Below are 18,483 nucleotides of genomic sequence, written 5' to 3'. Positions count from 1 at the left end.
GTAGTGTGTGAAGTGCTTTGAGTGGTCAGAAGACTAGAAATACAAGTACAAGAGGCGCTATATAAATTCACCATTTACAGGCAGATTCCCTAGTCTAGGAGAAAACGGCCATCTCCACTCCGTACGGGTTGTACCAATTTGCTGGTTGTTTGGGGCCCTGGCCACCTTCCAATACCTCATGGACCGGGTGCTGCTTCCACACGCCGCATATGCTGTCGCCTACCTGGATGATGTTATCAACCACATCCATGGTAGAGCATGTGTGGCAGGTGACCATGGTGCTGGACTCTCTGAGGCAGGCCGGGCTCACCGCCAACCCTAAAAAGTGTGCGGTTGGATGGAGGGAGGTACGGTATCTGCGAGGCCCAAGTCCAGATGGCCGTGGCCGACTTCATCTCCCATTCCCATGGGGGGGGGCTGTAGGTTGGGCGAGATGGCTCACCGGCCTAAGTCGGGTGGTGGGGATATGTGGAGGTGGGCATGGTTAACTGTCAGCTGCAGAGGGAGAGGTGGAGGACAGTGGAGGTGCAGCGTCAGGGAGAGCTACTTGTCACATCTGTGTCTTGTTGACTAATTATGCTCTCTCTTGCATGCTATGCAGTAGCATGCTGGACCAGAGCTGCTCACACACAGACAAGACAGACAGCCAGGCTGGCTGTGGAACTTTGGAATCCTTGTTTAAACTGGGATAAGAAGAAGAGGATCTCGACCAATGCGACCAAGCAAGAGGCGTTGTGGTTGAGTGTTTTTGTTGCTTGCTGAAAGTATATGTGTGTGAGCAATTGGGAAAAATTACAGACATGACCTGTAAAACGCCTTGCTGCATCCGTGTTTATGCCACAGGAACCCATGGTAGCAACAGTCATGCTACACTGTGAAGCACATGAAGGAAGTGATTAGTGCCAGCAGTAGCTTTATTCATTAAAATCAGCTCACTGCATCAATGATCAGAGCAGAGAAGAAAACTGTATTTAATGCGGATCAGTCATGTCTGGCCAATACTGGGTTTGCTTAAGAAGGTCAGTATTCTATTTTGTTCTATTCTAATTTTAAATATTTGTGTATATGTTCTGTGTGTGTAGCGTGAAGGGGGCTACAACTTTCATTTCATTGTGCAGCCCTGTGTTGTAGAATGACAAATAAATGTACCTTGTACCAATAACGATCTAACAGATCTGATTGGGGCATCCCTAATCTAAATAAAGTCCTCTAAACACTTGTTTTCCAACTCTTTCATTTCCTTCTTCACTTTCTTTGAAAAAGTTGATTTGAAAAAATTAAAGGTTATATTTTAAGGTTAATTTTATTTATGTAGACGATTATTAAAAAAACAAAAAAACATCCACTGAGCTTTTAGAAAGGTTCAGAATAAAAGTATCACTTTTCCTAAAAAAACATACATGTGCCTACTTGTGCACATGCTAGTAGACCACAAGATAGAAACAAAACAGAAGGCCTGTCAATAAAACCTTGCTCCATAGCTCCACTGGTGATCAAAAACTCCACAAGGCACCTTGAAGCTTTAAGCTTGTATGACCACTTGAAAACTGCGCACTGAAAACTGTGGCTGAAACTACAGTCATGGAACACACTTTTAAATATTTGCCTAGCTCATGGAAGTTTTTTCCTCTGGCTCATAAGTATTAGATATAAACAAATGAATAAAAAACATGAGACATATTTGGATGGAAAATTGCCAAAGGGTTGTTGTTAGGGAGGGTTAACTTGTTCTAAGTCATTAGAACAAGTTCACCACAGCACAGCAAACTGTTCAGATGGAACTTAGAAAATAGATAAGTCATCAGTGCATAGCAGTACTGGTACTACAAGCAGTAGCAGCAGCAGTGGCACTGATAACAGCAGTAATCAGTAACAGACAATTTCGCTTAAATTGTAAAAGTATGTTCCATTTTTTCCATTTTTGTACAGAGGATGGTTGTATTAGTTGCATCTGTGAAGTCAGGGTCTGTACATTTCAGGTTTACATTGATCCCTGAAGTCACGTGCAGTCTGTCTGGAAAGCCCATTTTCAAATACTTCCTGACCCAGCCAAAGCTCCCTTTAGTAGATAAATGGAAGAATCCTCTGGACGGTTGGAGTATACACAGTAGGATCTGTAGACTTCACACTGGACCTGCTACCTTTGACCGGGGTAAATGTGGGGTCATCTAAATGCCCCACAGAAATAAGGTGCCAGATTTAAGTGAAAGTCACCTCTCACCTTGACCAGCTTGGGGTCATAACATGATACTAATTAAAGGTCTGAAGGAATGTGGTATTACATGTATTTATGTATCAAAGAGAAAAGTTCTGAAATCAATTAAGGAAAATGTTATAATCACAAAATTATGGCATAGGTATTGCATCTTTTTGAAACTCTACAGTGGGTAGAGCAATTAGGCCCTATCATTGCCTGGCTGCAGAGCTCTCTCTGGGCTGAATATGGCCCACCAATCTACTTGCTCTTTAGGTCATACAGGAGGTGTTCAGGGTGCTAATGCCTCCCAGGAGGCAGGAGTTCAATATGAAATGCCACTAGAATGAGAGACATGTAGTTTGGAGGTGTAACTGCTATCACAGAAAATGTAAATGATCTGCAGCCTAAAACCTGCATTTCTTTATTTTTGAATCGTCACTATTTGAATAATTACATACTTTGGACACCAGGATGATTGTGCAGCAATTCAGTTACTGTGGGTGGGATGCTCTTTGGATGACAGGATGAATTTGAGATGATTTATGGATCAAGAACAACAAGCAGTCCATGTTTTGTGAATTGTGGTCAAAATGATCATATTTATTACAAATATGAGTATTCAAATACAGGTCATACAGGTCCTGTCCACTCTTCAGTGGACCACTCTGCACCAAGGAGGCACAGAACAAGATGGCTCCATAGTCTTAACAGGCTTCCCCTCCCCTAAATAAACTCATCTACAGTAGAGCATCTTGTCTAGCTGTGCTTTCACTCTGCCAGCACTAAGATCATCTCAGCTCAAATACTATGCCCCGTTGCCTTCAGAGTTGAGAAATGAACAATTTGTGTGTGGAGTCAAAAAGATGACTGATTACTGCTGACTACTTTTCACTTTTCACTTCTTGACTTTTAATTCATAGACCACAGGAATCAACATCTCAATAATAATAATAATTAAAAAGAAAAACTAACAAACATTGCATTCACTTCATGTGAAGACATGTTACTCTCTGATCACTGTTCATGATGCCTGCACATGTGGAGACTGCAGCGTGCTGGTTAGGGGGAAGAAAGAAGCCATTTAGACAAGAGAAACACACCATGGAGGCTCGGCCGTGTTCTCTGGAACTGCCAGGTATGAAATCCAGACAGCTCTGCTGTGGTGGGGTCATGGTTCAGGTTTGTATGAGGAGGGGGGATGTGTCCCAGGAGAGGTCTGCTCAGGAGCTGGACACTCCAGCTGTGGAGAGGGACTGGCTGTCGCTGCTGGCTCTTTCTGCACCAGCTCAGGCTCATCCTGGCCTGCCTGGGGCGGGTGGACCAGGACCCGGTCGATGATACCAAAGTCTTGCGCCTCCATGGGACTCATGTAGCGATCCCTTTCCATCACACCCTCTAAAAGACAGGACAGGCAGAGAGAAATGAGCACCCACGTATGACAGGTCCATTCCAACTTACTTACTGGAGCAGCTGATTTTACTTATTAGTTCCTCCTCTCTAATTGAAGACATGCAAATCAGTAAAATCAGCTGCTGTTGTGATTAGCTGGAAGATACTGTATGACAGACCTCCTTCCATCATGAACACCAATGTACATCACACCTATATGGTATCTACTGATGTCAACATCACTTAAAACTTTGCAACATTTCCATTGTAGCCATTTACATGTGTTATACACAAAGTGTCCATTGTATTAGATACATATGAGTTTTAACCTATAGTATATCTTAAAGGTACACTTCCTATTTTTGTTACAGCACCCCAAATCTACAAACTTCCTCCCAGCTCACTGCTGACTCAACTGTAAACTGTACTGAGTTTCAAAACACCAACAGTATGCTGGGAATCTTAATGCATGCATTTTTACTACTACTTTGAGTACCATAATGTCTTATTCTGAAGTTTACCAAATGCTAGCATTTAAAGCTACATCAATTGTTTTAGTTTTTAAGTTGGTTAAGAGTAGTCTTAGATGGCTGCAGTACAGAAACAGGTGAGCACACAACTTCTGAAACATGTTCTGGAGGGATATATTGGTCATGATGAATAATATGCTAGCTGAAGCAATATGTATAATTCACTAGGTTCAGCCTACTGTTTGCATTTGATTTGAACACTTGATGTGATGTTACATGATACAAGTGTAAATCAAAGTGTAAAAATGTACAAGTATCAATCTAGCATTGATTTGGTTTGCAAATATGTTCCAAGCTTCTTCATTGTCTGCACTTGTTATTGTAGTGCTAAATTCTCCTTAGGATATGATTTCTCTGATGTTCCAGCAGCAGAATTTCTTTCCTGCTCCAGTTTAGTTTTCATTTAGTTTCCATTTCAGCCAATTTCCTATTATTACATCTCTACGTATATCTAATAAATATATATTGTTGTTCATTTCGCATGTTAATTGCTACTGGAGATTTCACGCAAGTGAAATAAATCCTGTTTCGCCATTCCTGCTCAGAGCATACGTGTGATTAATCATGTTATTGCTTGAGAACTGCTTTTAAATGTTCCTCTTACACTGACTCCTGATCAGCTCCAGCGCCATGTCTGAATGAGAAACTAAACATTCATTACATGTGCAAGAGTTGTATGCTGCGTGTAGAGTGTGTAGTATGAGTAGAATCCTATTCTGACAGCACTGAACAGCTGCAGAGGGCTGTAGCTGGGGTTTTCTGTGCAGGAAAATGTGTGTTTGGGGAAAAGAAAGTGTTGCAATGGTGCGTTTGTCGCTTTAAAAGCTTCACCTCACCCTATGGACAAACCCCACAATTGGAATGTCGATAAAAGAGCTGGGCAAACCTACCAATGGTTTCCAGCGGCTGCCCCGTGTGTTTGGCGTAGATTTTATTTATCTGTCTCTTGAGCTGCAGGATCTCCTCGGCCTGGATGGCGATGTCTGTGGCCTGACCCTGGACACACAGCACACTGATTATTATTTCCGTGAAATGATCACCTTTACAGGCTTGACAACTTTGCTTTCCTAACTTTCAGACTTTGTAATCACCCCCATGCTTGATTTCAGATCAATGTTAAAAAGGTCCTGGGGAGACCACCTTACCCTGGCCCCTCCTGAAGGCTGGTGAACCATGATGCGGGCGTTGGGCAGTGAATGCCTCATCCCTGACGTTCCTGCTGCCAGGAGCAAGCTGCCCATACTGGCTGCCTGGCCAACACACCAGGTGGAGATGGGATTAAGGATGTACTGCATGGTGTCATAAATGGCCAGGCCTGCTGTCACCACACCGCCTGGTGGGGGGGGGGGGCATGAATTGACTCATTTTAATTTTTAAGGGTTCAGGCAGGATTTTTTTAACAATCAAAATCAAAATTAAAAACGGAAATGGATAATTAAAAGAGAAACTAGTAAATCGACTATTATTATATTGTACTACTCAGGATAATTAGGCCATAATGAAATGCTAAAAAGAAAAAACTGAAAAAGGAAATTGGATATTGAAATGACAAATTGATATTATGAAACGGAAATTTAAAAATGGAAAGTGAAATTTAAACTCCTGATATGGAAAGCAGAAAAGCTTAAATGTCAATGCTTAAAAGTAAATGTGTAATGGAAAAGGAAAACAACAACATATGGGACAACTGAAAGGGGAAAACGATCACTAAGATTTAAAGTTATCTTTTTGTTTTTAGAACTTTATATCTTAATAGTTCATTTTCTCTTTCCAATTGTCTCATATGTTTTGCATTACAAAAGATATTTAGTTTAGTATTTACTATTGAGAAGTCATTTTTGCTTGAGACACAATTTTTTGGTTATGGACTTTTGTCAGGCATCAAATCCACAACAACACATCTTTATACTAAAGCCACAAGTCTTTACAACCAATCAAAAAGGGGAACCTAATCTTTAACACCTGAGAAAATTACTGACATCCCATCCCATAAAATTATATAAACAATACATGTCAGAAATTGCAAAATACAAATGAAAATAGATTTATAAAATGTGTTTTGTCCTATAAAAAGAAGAGATGGGCAATGCAAAATACACTCATTTTTTTCAACAACAACTGTGGTTCAAAAAGTGGGTAGTGTGGGAGGCACATTAGAAAATAACCAATCAAATATTTCCAAATGATTTTTTATAGAAAAAGAAAAAAATCCATTTCTTTTATTCTATTTTCATTTGTATTCTGCAATTTCTGACATGCCTTGTTTGTCTCATTTTCAGGATGTTTTCATGTTTTGCCCACTGCCCCAAGCACAACTGCTTCAGAAATGTACATTTCCAGCACTTCACTGATCATCTTACCAGGACTGTTGATGTACATGTGAATGGGTTTGTTGTTGCTTTCTGACTGTAGGAAGAGCAGCTGGGCAATAACCAGGCTGGCTACAGAATCATCAATCTGAACAGAGGAAAAAGAAATGGTAAGAATATAAATCGCTTTGTAAACATGTAAAAAAATAAATAAAATAAAAATAAAGTTCACTCTTGATCAATCTCAACATCCAGGCAGACACTTACAGGACCCATCACACAAATGATTCTCTCTCTCAGGAGCCGAGAAAAGATGTCATACGCTCTTTCTCCTCTCCCCTAGAAAAAACAAAAAGGCAGAATTGTTTTTTTAACTCAAAGCTATTTTATCTAGTGCTGTGACAAACCAAAAGGCTGCACCGTGCTAACATACCTCTATGTTTTTAGATTGGTTTCCTACTTTCCCAGACACTGTATTCAGGTCATTTCTGCACATGAATGAAATCATCTTGCAGAGACTTTAAACCAGCTTTAAAAACAGTAAACAACACTACTTTTGCTTCAGTGTTGTAGTTATATTATGATCTAATGGCAATGCACATGTGAGCAGAGACTCTCCCTGCTGATGCATTCACTGACACTGACTTCTGAAGCCTTTGTACTGCGAGAAGTGACTACATTTACATTGTCCTCTTTGTTTATATATATTTGTCTCCTCATTAGGGCAATGATTGTTGGCAAAGAACTATTTATAAGAACTAAAAAAAAAATAAAATACAGCTGTTATCTTGTTTCCTGTGACACAGGAGATGGTGGTGGTGTAGACTGGTGTAGATTAGCTACCAGCACCAGGTTTGTTGTCTCTGCAAGTTGATTTTCATAGTGTTATGAAATTAACTGAAACCAATAAAAAACTAGAAGGCTTTGGAAGTACTTAGAATTGGGGAATTTATTTTCCCTCCATGTTTGGTGCTGCATACCTCTACCGTGTCCCACTTGCATATACGTACTAATTGTATACAGTACAGTACAGTATACATGTACTATATACTAATATAATAATATAGTATGCTGTTTTTGCAGTTAGTTTGCATTCTTTCCAGTTATATTTTAACAGGAAATGATATAATAGGCATGCTGTCTGATGCCAACCATACGTAATAGTGATTTTTTTGTTATCTTCTTCAATCTTTATGAAGCTGTCTTACCACCATTCAAACTTTTTTTTTTTGCTAGCTGTGAGAAGCTCCTCCATGTCTATTGTGCATGGTTTTGTGGGACAATAGTGTCCATCAAAAGCACACTCAAACAGCAAGCAGTTTTCAGTCTACATACTGGCAGTTTGAGTATACTCTTGTCATTTGTTATTTTTCCAGTGTGAAGACACTATTTACTCAAAATCTGCTTAACTGGAAGTGTCTGTTACAACAAAATGTAAAACTCATCCCTTACTGTGTACCATAGTACATTTCCCAGAACAAATCTACCTCGGACCAGCATAATGCAAAAGCCTGTTGGGATTTGAGGACACAACTGGGTGTTTAAGAAAATCAGTGTGTTTTTTTGGAGTTGTGAATGGGCTCTTCTTGTGTGTAGATTTCCATATTTTAAGCAAACCTGATCAAGGTCTACTTAGTGAGGATGCTCTTTGGGCATGTGGCTGTACAGAGAATTCATGCATAGTGCAGCATTAACACACATGGCAGCTGAAAAAAAAACTCAGTCGTCTCACTCACTGTCTGCTCCACAACTATGGGTATAAGAGGACTCCTCCATACAGGACTGTGGTGGATGGACCTGCTGTGTTTCAGTGTCAAGCTGCCGATGTGCAACACCCTCTGAAAGACACACACAGAAAACACACAATGGTTTTTATATTTTATTTTTATTCACGTTTTATTCAACAATTAGAGCATCTTTTGCATGTAAGAAAAAGTAATAAACGTCATTGTAACAACCTCATAATAGTCAAAAAATGTATGTATGTATGGGAGCAATACATACATTAAAAAGAATACAACTAACTTAAGTATAAAATTATAAAAAGTAAAATAAATAAAACAAAAGGGGGATATTTCTGTTAACATAAGCCTTGTCACAAAAAATTAAGTTCAAAGAGAATACAGTTTTTGTGTGCATTCTTGATTTTCATTACTTTCAGGGATTTCATACATACAGTAACTTAAAATTATTTGGAAGTGCTATGAATATGAAATTATAGCTAAGCATAAAGCTGCAAAACAGCAACGTTCTATAACACCAAATAGCTTCTTGGAAGTTGGTAATAAAAAATCTTAGGAGGATAGCTATTAAGTTGTGAACAGTTTTGCACCAAACACAATTTTAGCCCAGATGTATCCAAATTTACACAACTGTGTAAAACATTACTAAGTTAGTGACAGACCATGTGTTTCTTTCCATCCTTCATCATCTTCACAAAACAAGGATTTATTTCTTTGTAAAATATATTAGTTGTTTCCTAATGATATATAATGGGGTGAGTAGTTGTGTGTGTAGAACAACTTCTAATATAAGAGAATTTGGACTAATGACAATGTGATGGGGGAGCTCATCAATGTTGAAATCACAAACTAATAAAATATTCAGCCCGACAAATTTGTTGAACATTTTTTGGAATACAGTACCATTTAAGTCAATTTACTTTTAGTGTTCCATTTAAGCATGTAATATCCTTAAACTCTTTGACAATGCAGTGGTTTCTGTAATATCAGGTTAGATACACTTCTGCAAGTGGCCATCATGTACATTACACAACTAGACTCAACAACAACTGTTATGTCATCCAAAAATGTCTTGAATGGAAAAGACACGGATTTATTTTTGACTGGTTACGTTTGTTGTCTTTTGGGAGAAGCACTACATTCTATGTCTTTGTAGTCTACCAGAAAGCATATCTGTAACGTAACATTATGGACCTGACAGTTTTAGAGGTGATGCTATGAAGCAACGTCACTCAAGCTACTAGCTATCACGCTCAACACTACAAGACGTAATAACAACAGTAACCACCGATTTGATTTAAAACCAATTTACAGTATGACCCAAGCTGACAGGGAGGTTCTCTAAAACTGTTGGTTGTACTCACTCGTAACAGCATTTTGAAGTACTTTAGGTTTCACTCCTCCTGTGTAACCCCGAGCTACACCGGAACCAATTCCAGCTTCCCCTTTGAACCACTGTCTTCTTCGTAGGATTAATAGGCGCTTGGTTATCTAATTTATTTCAGTAGCGCCCCCTATATGACGGTTTTCGGTGCCTTTTCACCTGCTGTGGATGATAATAATAATAATAATAATAATAATAATAATAAACTTTATTTATAGAGCACTTAGCAAAACAATGTACAAAGTGCTTCACAACAAGAGAAATAAAATACCACAGTGAATGATGAAATATACAGGAATAAAATACACAGAGCAATAAAATAAACAGCCCGTTCAGGTAAAATCAGGATATGCTTTCTGATAAAAATGTGTTTTGAGAAGAGACTTGAACGAAGACACTGACTCAGACAACCTAATTTCTTTGGGCAAGTTGTTCCAGAGCCTTGGGGCCCTGATAGCAAAAGCTCTGCCCCCCTTAGTTTTCATCCTGGACTCAGGAACAGACAGAAGACCCTTGCCTGAAGATCTCAAACTATGTGACGATTCATAAAGGATTACGAGGTCTAAAATAGTCTGGAACCAGGCCATGAAGAGCCTTAAAAGTAATCAACAAGATCTTAAAATCAATCCTAAAACAAACAGGGAGCCAATGTAAAGAGGCTAAAACAGGTGTGATGTGGTCGTACTTCTTGGTCCTGGTTAAAAGCCTAGCAGCTGAGTTTTGTACAGTCTGCAGTCATATCAAAGTTTTTTGATTAAGACAAGTGAACAGGCTGTTACAATAATTGAGGCGTGAGGAGATAAAAGCATGTACAACAGTTTCTGCATCACTAAGATTTAAAATAGATCGAATTTTTGCAATATTTCTGAGGTGATAAAAACATGATTGGACAAGCTTAGTGATATGTTGCTCAAAACATAAATTGCTATCAAACAGGACACCAAGATTTGTGACAGGTTACCAGTAGATGGCAGTATTTGTTTAGTGATGTGTTGGGGCCCAATAACAAGGATTTCAGTTTTAATTGAGTTGAGCTGAAGAAAATGTATCGACAATTTTTTATGTCAGACAGGCAGTCCTGCAGAGAAGTCAGCATACTAAGGTCAGTGTGCTTGACAGGGAGGTACAACTGAGTGTCATCCGCATAACCAAGAAAAGAAATCCCATGTCTGCGGATGACATGACCCAAGGGAAGCATGTATAAGGAGAACAGTATTGGTCCCAGAATTGAACCTTGAGGCACACCGTACTTGATATGGGAAAAGGATGACTTGAAGTTATTAATGCAGACACAGAATTTCCTATTGGACAGATGAGATGAGAACCAGTCTGGTGCAGTGCCAGATATGCCAACCCAGTGCCTCAGTCTACCTAAAAGAATACCATGATCAATTGTGTCAAAGGCAGCACTTAAGTCCAGCAGCACTAGAATTGAGCACATGCCTGCGTCTGCATTCATTAAAAGGTCATTAGTGACTTTGAGAAGGGCTGTCTCAGTGCTGTGGTGTTGACGAAAGCCAGATTGGAACTTTTCAAAGGTATTATTGTTTTCCACAGCAGCAAGAAGCTGCTTGGATACAAGTTTTTTGACACTCTTTTGACAAGCTGTTAAAATAATTAGCAAAAGGGGCGCAATACAATCCATAACTTCCAATAAAAACCTAGTTGGGATTTTACCCAGAGCAGAGAGCTGGAGGATACTCTCATAAGTGACATGATGTCTGCGAGTTCAGGCAGAGTAACAGCAGAAAAATTGCTCAAAGAATCCCTGAGCAGGTGATCCACATCTAAAAAAGCAGGATTGGGGGTGATATCAGATCTTATTAACTCCACCTTACCAGCAAAGTGCAAAAGAAACTTTTCACATTCAGCATCACAATCAGCAGGGGCACAAGGAGAGGCTGGGTTAACTAACTGATCCACAATGTTAAATAGGAATCTGGGGTTGTGCTTATGGGCAGAAATAAGTGCGTTCTGCTCGTCTGCATTTCCTTTTACAGCTTTGAATACTGTTATTTAACCATGGCTGTTTTCTATTCTTTGGGTTTGGTCTATTTTTCAGAGGAGCTATGAGATCTAAAGTTGAAGAACACATCAAATTCACGTCACTTTCCACCCTAAATACTATATTATTACATTCTACTGTATATAAGTACCCTATATATAAATACACGGCTAATTATATAGGGCCTATATATATAGGCTGTACTACTACACATAATCACCTAGGCAATTAGACACGTCTCCCTCAAACAGTGTGTTACACAAACAAAGCATGGTATGGGCTAGGCTACTGTCTTTATTTTTTGACTGATTGTTGGGTGCTTCTCATATCAAATTCAGTATATAGTTATTTTTGTGTGTCCTGTCTTAATCGTGTTATGACTCTCTTAGCTGGTTTCTATGGAGCTCTGAAACTGACAAAATGTAGTAAAAGGTTATTAGACAAGTCAAAAGATTAAGGAACACATACTGTTTGTTTAAAAAACAATTTGGAGTTTTGGGAAATGGTGAAATGATGCTTGGGGAAAACTAAGAAGTTTAAAAATAAAATGAGCTGGTGAACGATAAACATAAGAGTACGCATGAGATAGGCTATACCAAACTGTTCTTTGAAAAGACTTCTATATTCTTAAAAGACCCCAGCACAGACAAAACAGTTAGATAAATTCAAAAGCATGTTTTTTTGTATAAATCGGATATAAATGTATTATAATATTACGTTTTCCCAAGAACCCCTGCTGCTGCTTTTCAGCAACAGTTTAAACCTGGCAGTGGGTGAGATTTAAAAAAAAAAAGAATAACTAGAGTTTAGTCTATAAATAATATTTTTGGAGCTTTAAACCTCCAATATATATTTATGACACTGTAGACTTGACATATTTTTTGTTGTTTGAACTGAGCAATGTTTCTTGAACTTATCATGTGATAAACTGAATATCTGGCTCAGGACATTAGAAAGACAGAGTTTTGCACAGAAGAGAAAATATTTATTATATTTATTTATTTTGTAGTTTTGTTTTGGCCAACTTATTTCCTACATTTACAAACTACAATTCTGAAGACTCATGGAAGCACATTAAGCACTCCACTGAATGTTTTAAAAGGTATACAATAACCATACAATAACAGTTACACATTAGTCCATTAATTAGTTATAACATAGTCATTAGTCATAACCATTATTAGTCATATGATAACCATTAATCCAAATCATTTATAAATCTCATTCTCATTTCACCTACTTGAAGTATAATTAAAATAAACAGTAAAAATAGTTTTTATTTAAAAAAAAAAACAAATAATAAGGTGGCACACCAAATTTGTACCCATAGTCTGATCAGAATCAGAAATACTTTATTGATCCCCAAGGGGAGTATTTCTGATTCTGATTCTGATCAGACTATGGTTACAAATTTGGTGTGCCACCTTATTATTTGATAATTTTTTTAAATAAAAACAATTTTTACTGTTTATTGATTGCACTTATTCTGCAATCCGCAAACTAGTTAAACTAGTTTTTATTAATCTTTAGCCTAGGCTACTGTTTTGGATGGTAAACATTTATGTTGCTATTGATGGTTTGGTTGTTAGTTGTGAGTATTTGTGCACAGTAGTAGGCAGTGGTGGAATGTAAGTGTATTTACTCAAGTACTGTACCTTATGCAAATTTGAGGTGTTTGTACTTTACAAACACCTCTTTACAACTACAACAGTAAAATGCTACTTACACATCAATGAATCACTAATTATGATCCAATAATATGCCCTAGCCTAATATACCTTATAATGAACACTCTTAAGGGACCATTTCACTATGAGTAATTTTACTGAGTGCTTTGAGTGTTTTGAATGAATACTTTAAGTGACATTTCCGATACATCATTTTTCTTGTAATGGAGTATTTTTATATTGCAGTGTTGCTACTTTTACTTGGCCTAAGTAAAGAATCGGAATAGGCCTGCTTCCTCCACCATCGGATGAAGGCTATCCCAATTTAACTGAATTTAATTAACAAACAACGACACTTTAAAGCAATAACTATGACGTGTGTGTGTGTGTGTGTGTGTGTGTGTGTGTGAGAGAGAGAGAGAGAGAGAGAGAGAGAGAGAGAGAGAGAGAGAGAGAGAGAGAGAGAGAGTCTGTGTTTGGGATGTGGGTGGGGGGAGTAAAAAAAAAAAAAAAGGTGAGTGAACAGGCTTTTTATTTTGAAGGTTCTCACCGGATGATGTGTTTTATTACAGCCTACAACTGAAACATCAGTGTAACTGACTACTAGGTCTCTTTCTCAGTTAGACTCAGTCATGTCAAACAACAGCGCCGCCAACAGCAGTTTAGTTATCGCCCAGAAGGCAGTGAAACAGCTTCGTCTGGAGGCCAGTGTCCGTCGGATAAAGGTATGTACCCCAACTCAAGACTTCCATTAAACTTTACATCAGAACTCTCCTGTGCGCGTGACTCCCGCTCTGAAGCCCATCATTACTATCTATCTATCACTGTCAATTAAGTGTTCGCATTTTGTATGTAGGCTATTAACTCAAAACTCATTACTATGTAACAACAAGTAGCATACCGTCGCGCCGACAGAATATTTTCTTATAGAGAATATTTTGTGACACCTATTAAAAAGTGTTCTCAAATTAATCTTCACATATTTCCTACTAGGAATGTATTTGAGTTACGTATATGCTTTTAGTAGGCCTTAAACTTTTTGACTGTAGTTGTATCTGTAGCTCTATGATGGGGTAAAACAGCGATAAATTTAGGAAAATGTACCCTCTAATTCCTGTTAAAAGTAACCTAGTGTCTTGTGTGGTTACTACAAACTAGCTTAAACTGAAAATGTCTCATTTAAACTCTCGCATCCAAAAAAACTCCACTCGTTGACCATCATCCTTCCTCATACATAAGGAAAACATATTTACATTTAGGTTCATGTTGTAAATCGTTTCAAAGTGTGATTTCCTGGTGTGCAGTGAAGTGCAGTGAAATGGTAGCAAACAGACTTTTCTCTGCTAGTGCAGCACAGTATTGGCTTTGTTGATTGTGCTGCTGTGTGACTGGTGTGATTGTTAGATGGCTACTTATTTTAGAACAGAAGTCAGACTAGTTTCAAGTGTGTCTGTGTTAACCACCCTAGCATGGGGGGCACCAGGCTAAAAAAAAAAAAAAAACAGTAGAATTTCACTCAGTCTACAATTCTTGCAATTAGTTACAGTCCAAACTTAAGACTTGAATTTGTGATATTGTCAAGATGGTAGAATCATATAGAATGAAGGTTCAATTGATTAGGGGATATTTAAAGCAGCAACCTGTAACATTTTCATATTATGTCTTTGTCATATAACCTATGGTACTCTCTTTCACTGATTGCTATGATAATATTGACACAACCTAAAAGCGTGACTATGTAACTTTTGAAATAAGAGATAACACAAGCTTCCTTCTTCGCTGGTATGCCCAGTAGCTTATGGTGCGTAAAGTTAGCCAGTGTTAGCAAACTTTAGGTAGATGTAACTTTGTAACTGACATTAATAAGTCAGTTCACTGACTTAATGTATCTTCTCTACTTGTGCTAGTTACATTACATTTTAGCATTTACCATTATCTTGTAATTGTCACATACTGTGGCCAAAAGTAACACTGATTCACTATAAGCCAGTAAATAAAAGCATTTATATTTACTATTAACATCACATTAACAAAATTAATTAAATTGGTAGCTATAAAAACTAAAACCTCGCCCAGTATTATCTGGATGTGCTGTTTGACAGATTGTGGAAAGTGCAGTGCATATACAATGTATCACATCAATGAGTTCTTTGAACCAGAGATGTTTTCTCATAGAGAGATAGCAGTGCAGTAGTTTTAGGACCAATGAAAGTGTGGAATTGTGAAACTGGACTCACCAACAATCATTTGAAGCAATACACTTACATAAAGTTGCAAAAGACAGATTAAAAAAGATGGTCAAAATCAAAGCAGCAGAGGCTGAAATATCCTGACTTTTAGTCTCTAATGTTGGTCAAGCCCCCAAAACACTTACAGTATGGGATCCTACACTTCCCATACTGCAACTAGAGGGCATCTGTTGTAGACCCTCACTTCCTAGTAAACTGCTCATGTCTTTCAAACGCAACGCTCCCAGTTTGTAACGCAAGCCCTCTGTAATAAATTAGCCGTCTCCAAGGCAAGATTACCATGATTACATAAATATGACATCATTTGAGTTATTTTCTCAGCTCCATCCAGAGCCACAGAAGACATTATACAACTGTTTTTTGTACAAGCTAAGTAGTACTCTCCATGATGAGTAAACTAAATTTAGGTAAACTACATGTGCAAAATCAAGTAAAGGGGTACTCCAGTGATTTATTATTGTATTGCCATAAAGTTGGGGGACTAGCATGAGACTGATTAAATAAAGAGTGTTCAAACTTGAAGCAGCAGAGGCAGAGATACGCTAACTTTTAGTCCAGACTGCACAGATAGACTGCACACGAACATCTTTCAAGCTCCATGTTATAAGCTTGTAATGCCAGCTTTCTGTTTTTAAGTCCCCAATCCCAAAGTGAGATAACCTTGAGCACATCATCAGGGTTATTTAATATTTTGGTTACATCCCCTGATTTTGCTAGAGAGCGCCAATAATTGAGCTAATTGTTGATGTTTTTGATACTTAGCTAAATAAGATATGAATAAAAAAAATCACATCAATACAGAAATGTGTGTTTTTTCACCTTCTAATTGGTTGATAAAGAGTAGTAGGGTGTAAAAATTGTATTGTGCCATTACTTTTAAGAACATGATTTTAAAACTTGGGATATTATACAGGTTTCTCAGGCTGCTGCAGAACTGAAGACCTTCTGTTTGCAAAATGCCCACAAAGACCCTCTCCTCACTGGGGTGCCCTCCAGTGATAACCCATTCAGGCCTCCCAAGTCATGTGTCCTCCTCTGAGGTGTGAGTGTAGCTCTCTTCTCTTTGCTTGAATTGATCAGTTATTTTTATGTTCTTAAATTATTTTCTTTTCTGCCCCTCTAATACTTTTTCTATTGTACCTCTTCCAACTGCTAAACAATGACCCCGCTATCTTTTAGAGCACAAGACACATCCCTTCAAGCTAATTTTATTTCTTGTCTTTTTAGGACTGTGAAGGAATGCAAAGTACTCAGACGCCTGATCATTCCAATGTGGATTTCTGTCATGTGCCCCACAGCCTCTGAAGATAACGAAGCCAAAACCATATACACACACAGCCACACACACACATAGATTGTCACTGGAGCTGTTAAGGAATGACGCTGACAATTTCAGCTGAAAAATGTAGTAAATGTATTGTACTTATTCTGACAGGATGTGTTTCCGTGTGTTTCTAATGCAAGCCGCTGGTTTTCGTGTTTTGTTCGTTTCAGGGTTCAGAGCTCTATACTATGGTGGCCTTACACAGCAGGCCTTAATGTCAGTTCTGTTTTTATGACATTTTATGACCACTTGTTTTACAGTGAAACTACACCTTTTACAGCAGTTGTTATTGGAAAAAAATATCCCGGAGCTGATGACAAATGACGAGAAAAATCCCATGAAAGTCACATTGGCAGATAGCAGATTCCTATTTGATTCATTTCTATTTATGAACATCGCTCGAAGCAGATCTAAAAGAAATTGGATTCCATGTGTTTTTTTCTTTTATACATGTTTGTAATACATATCCAATCTGTGTCATATGTGAGCAAAAAACTAAATTGGGTTATTTATACCACCAGACAGAAATCTTTTTCTCCTGCTGCACTAGCATTTCCTTTCATAACAGTGAACACTGAGAGACAAAATTCTAAAGGACTCTATTTACCACTGGCTGTTTTTGAGATATTGATTCCTGTCATTTATTTTGGAGAAACGGGAGCCTTTAAATGTCTGTAATCATTCATTTTGTACTCGCTTGGCAAACATAATTTATAAAACAAAAGGAACCTTTGGTAGGGAAAAGAGGAAGTATGGAAACCTGATAAGCTGTTGTGGGTTGATGGGTAATTGCTGATCTTGTTGCTCACAGTGTGAACACACAGTCCAGTTTGTACAGTTCGAAAATCTCTCATCTTATGTGCACTGTTATTATTAAAGTTAGCATGTGTTTCTTTCTGTCATCTGTCTGTGAAGCTGTTTCTGGCATGAATTTCGCATCTTAGTTTTTAACAAATACCAACATTATTAGCTATAGCAAACTTCACTGATGGAAAACTATTTCACTGCAAATAGCAGAGGAATTGGGTTAAAATAACATGTTTCTGACTTTCTGGTAAAATAAGATCTAATAAATCATTTTTTCAGTTGGAATTTCAAGAGCTTTCAGCGTTCAGCTTTCCAAGGTGTCATTATCTGATGTCACATAAACATAGCTGCATACTTTAAGCTTTGCATGACTTGTGTTTGTAACATAAAGCTGCACTTGCAACTGGCAAGCTGCCAAGTACCACTGACAAAATCTACAGGGTGTCCATGTTCTTTGAGTGGAATAGAGCATACATAAATATGCAATCACTGTAGGCATGCTACTGTGTTGTCTTACAATCACAAGCTGAAAAGTGGACAGTTAGGAGTAGAAACAGTGGAAAGAGACAGAGTGAGTGAGTAAGATATTTTCTCTTAATAGAAAACCTAGATTCCTGTTATATTTGAACGTACATAATACAATATAAAGAATCCAGAAAATGTTTTACAATGAATAGGCCTATAACTTACAATGTCATGTTATCAAACCTGCCAACTGTAGACCCTAACTGTATGTGTCATGATTTCACATAGCTTTGCTTGCATCTGTAGCACATTGTTGTTTAAGATGCTACTATATGTATACCTTTTTAACACATTAAATTAATACTAAAATAATTTCATCCTGTTATCTCCTGATGTTTTCTTCTTTCAATATTGG

The 18,483-nt window shown here is 37.9% G+C and overlaps 2 protein-coding genes across 2 annotated transcripts; one reads left to right on the top strand and one right to left on the bottom strand.

Moving 5' to 3' along the window:
- Positions 1-2,767: 2,767 nt before the first annotated feature.
- Positions 2,768-9,683, bottom strand: LOC122869271 (caseinolytic mitochondrial matrix peptidase proteolytic subunit). Its single transcript, XM_044182090.1, has 7 exons — positions 9,532-9,683; positions 8,162-8,263; positions 6,693-6,764; positions 6,477-6,573; positions 5,262-5,449; positions 5,007-5,112; positions 2,768-3,592 (listed from the first exon to the last, which is right to left on the bottom strand). Exons 1-7 carry the CDS (start codon positions 9,541-9,543, stop codon positions 3,366-3,368), a joined length of 804 nt encoding a protein of 267 aa, XP_044038025.1. The 5' UTR covers positions 9,544-9,683; the 3' UTR covers positions 2,768-3,365.
- A 4,096-nt stretch (positions 9,684-13,779) lies between these two features.
- On the top strand, positions 13,780-18,445 carry si:dkey-204f11.64 (uncharacterized protein LOC100537752 homolog). The gene is made up of 3 exons (XM_044182112.1): positions 13,780-13,948; positions 16,386-16,512; positions 16,700-18,445. The coding sequence occupies exons 1-2, from the start codon at positions 13,856-13,858 to the stop codon at positions 16,509-16,511; spliced, it is 219 nt and encodes a 72-aa protein (XP_044038047.1). The 5' UTR covers positions 13,780-13,855; the 3' UTR covers position 16,512; positions 16,700-18,445.
- The last annotated feature ends 38 nt before the right edge of the window (positions 18,446-18,483 follow it).

This window comes from Siniperca chuatsi, linkage group LG21 (assembly GCF_020085105.1).
Source record: "Siniperca chuatsi isolate FFG_IHB_CAS linkage group LG21, ASM2008510v1, whole genome shotgun sequence".
NCBI lineage: Eukaryota > Metazoa > Chordata > Actinopteri > Centrarchiformes > Sinipercidae > Siniperca > Siniperca chuatsi.
Note: the sequence above shows the minus strand (reverse complement) of the source record. Positions and strands in the feature narration are given on the sequence as shown.

Bases quoted from the DNA above. Each gene is read 5' to 3' on its own strand.
- si:dkey-204f11.64 (XM_044182112.1), top strand. From the start codon at position 13,856: ATGTCAAACAACAGCGCCGCCAACAGCAGTTTAGTTATCGCCCAGAAG. The intron at 13,949-16,385 runs GTATGTACCCCA...GATATTATACAG, and splicing joins CCAGTGTCCGTCGGATAAAG to GTTTCTCAGGCTGCTGCAGA.
- LOC122869271 (XM_044182090.1), bottom strand. The intron at 6,765-8,161 runs GTGAGTGAGACG...TGTTTTTTCTAG, and splicing joins CCATAGTTGTGGAGCAGACA to GGGAGAGGAGAAAGAGCGTA. The intron at 5,450-6,476 runs GTAAGATGATCA...CCCCCCCACCAG, and splicing joins CATGTACATCAACAGTCCTG to GCGGTGTGGTGACAGCAGGC.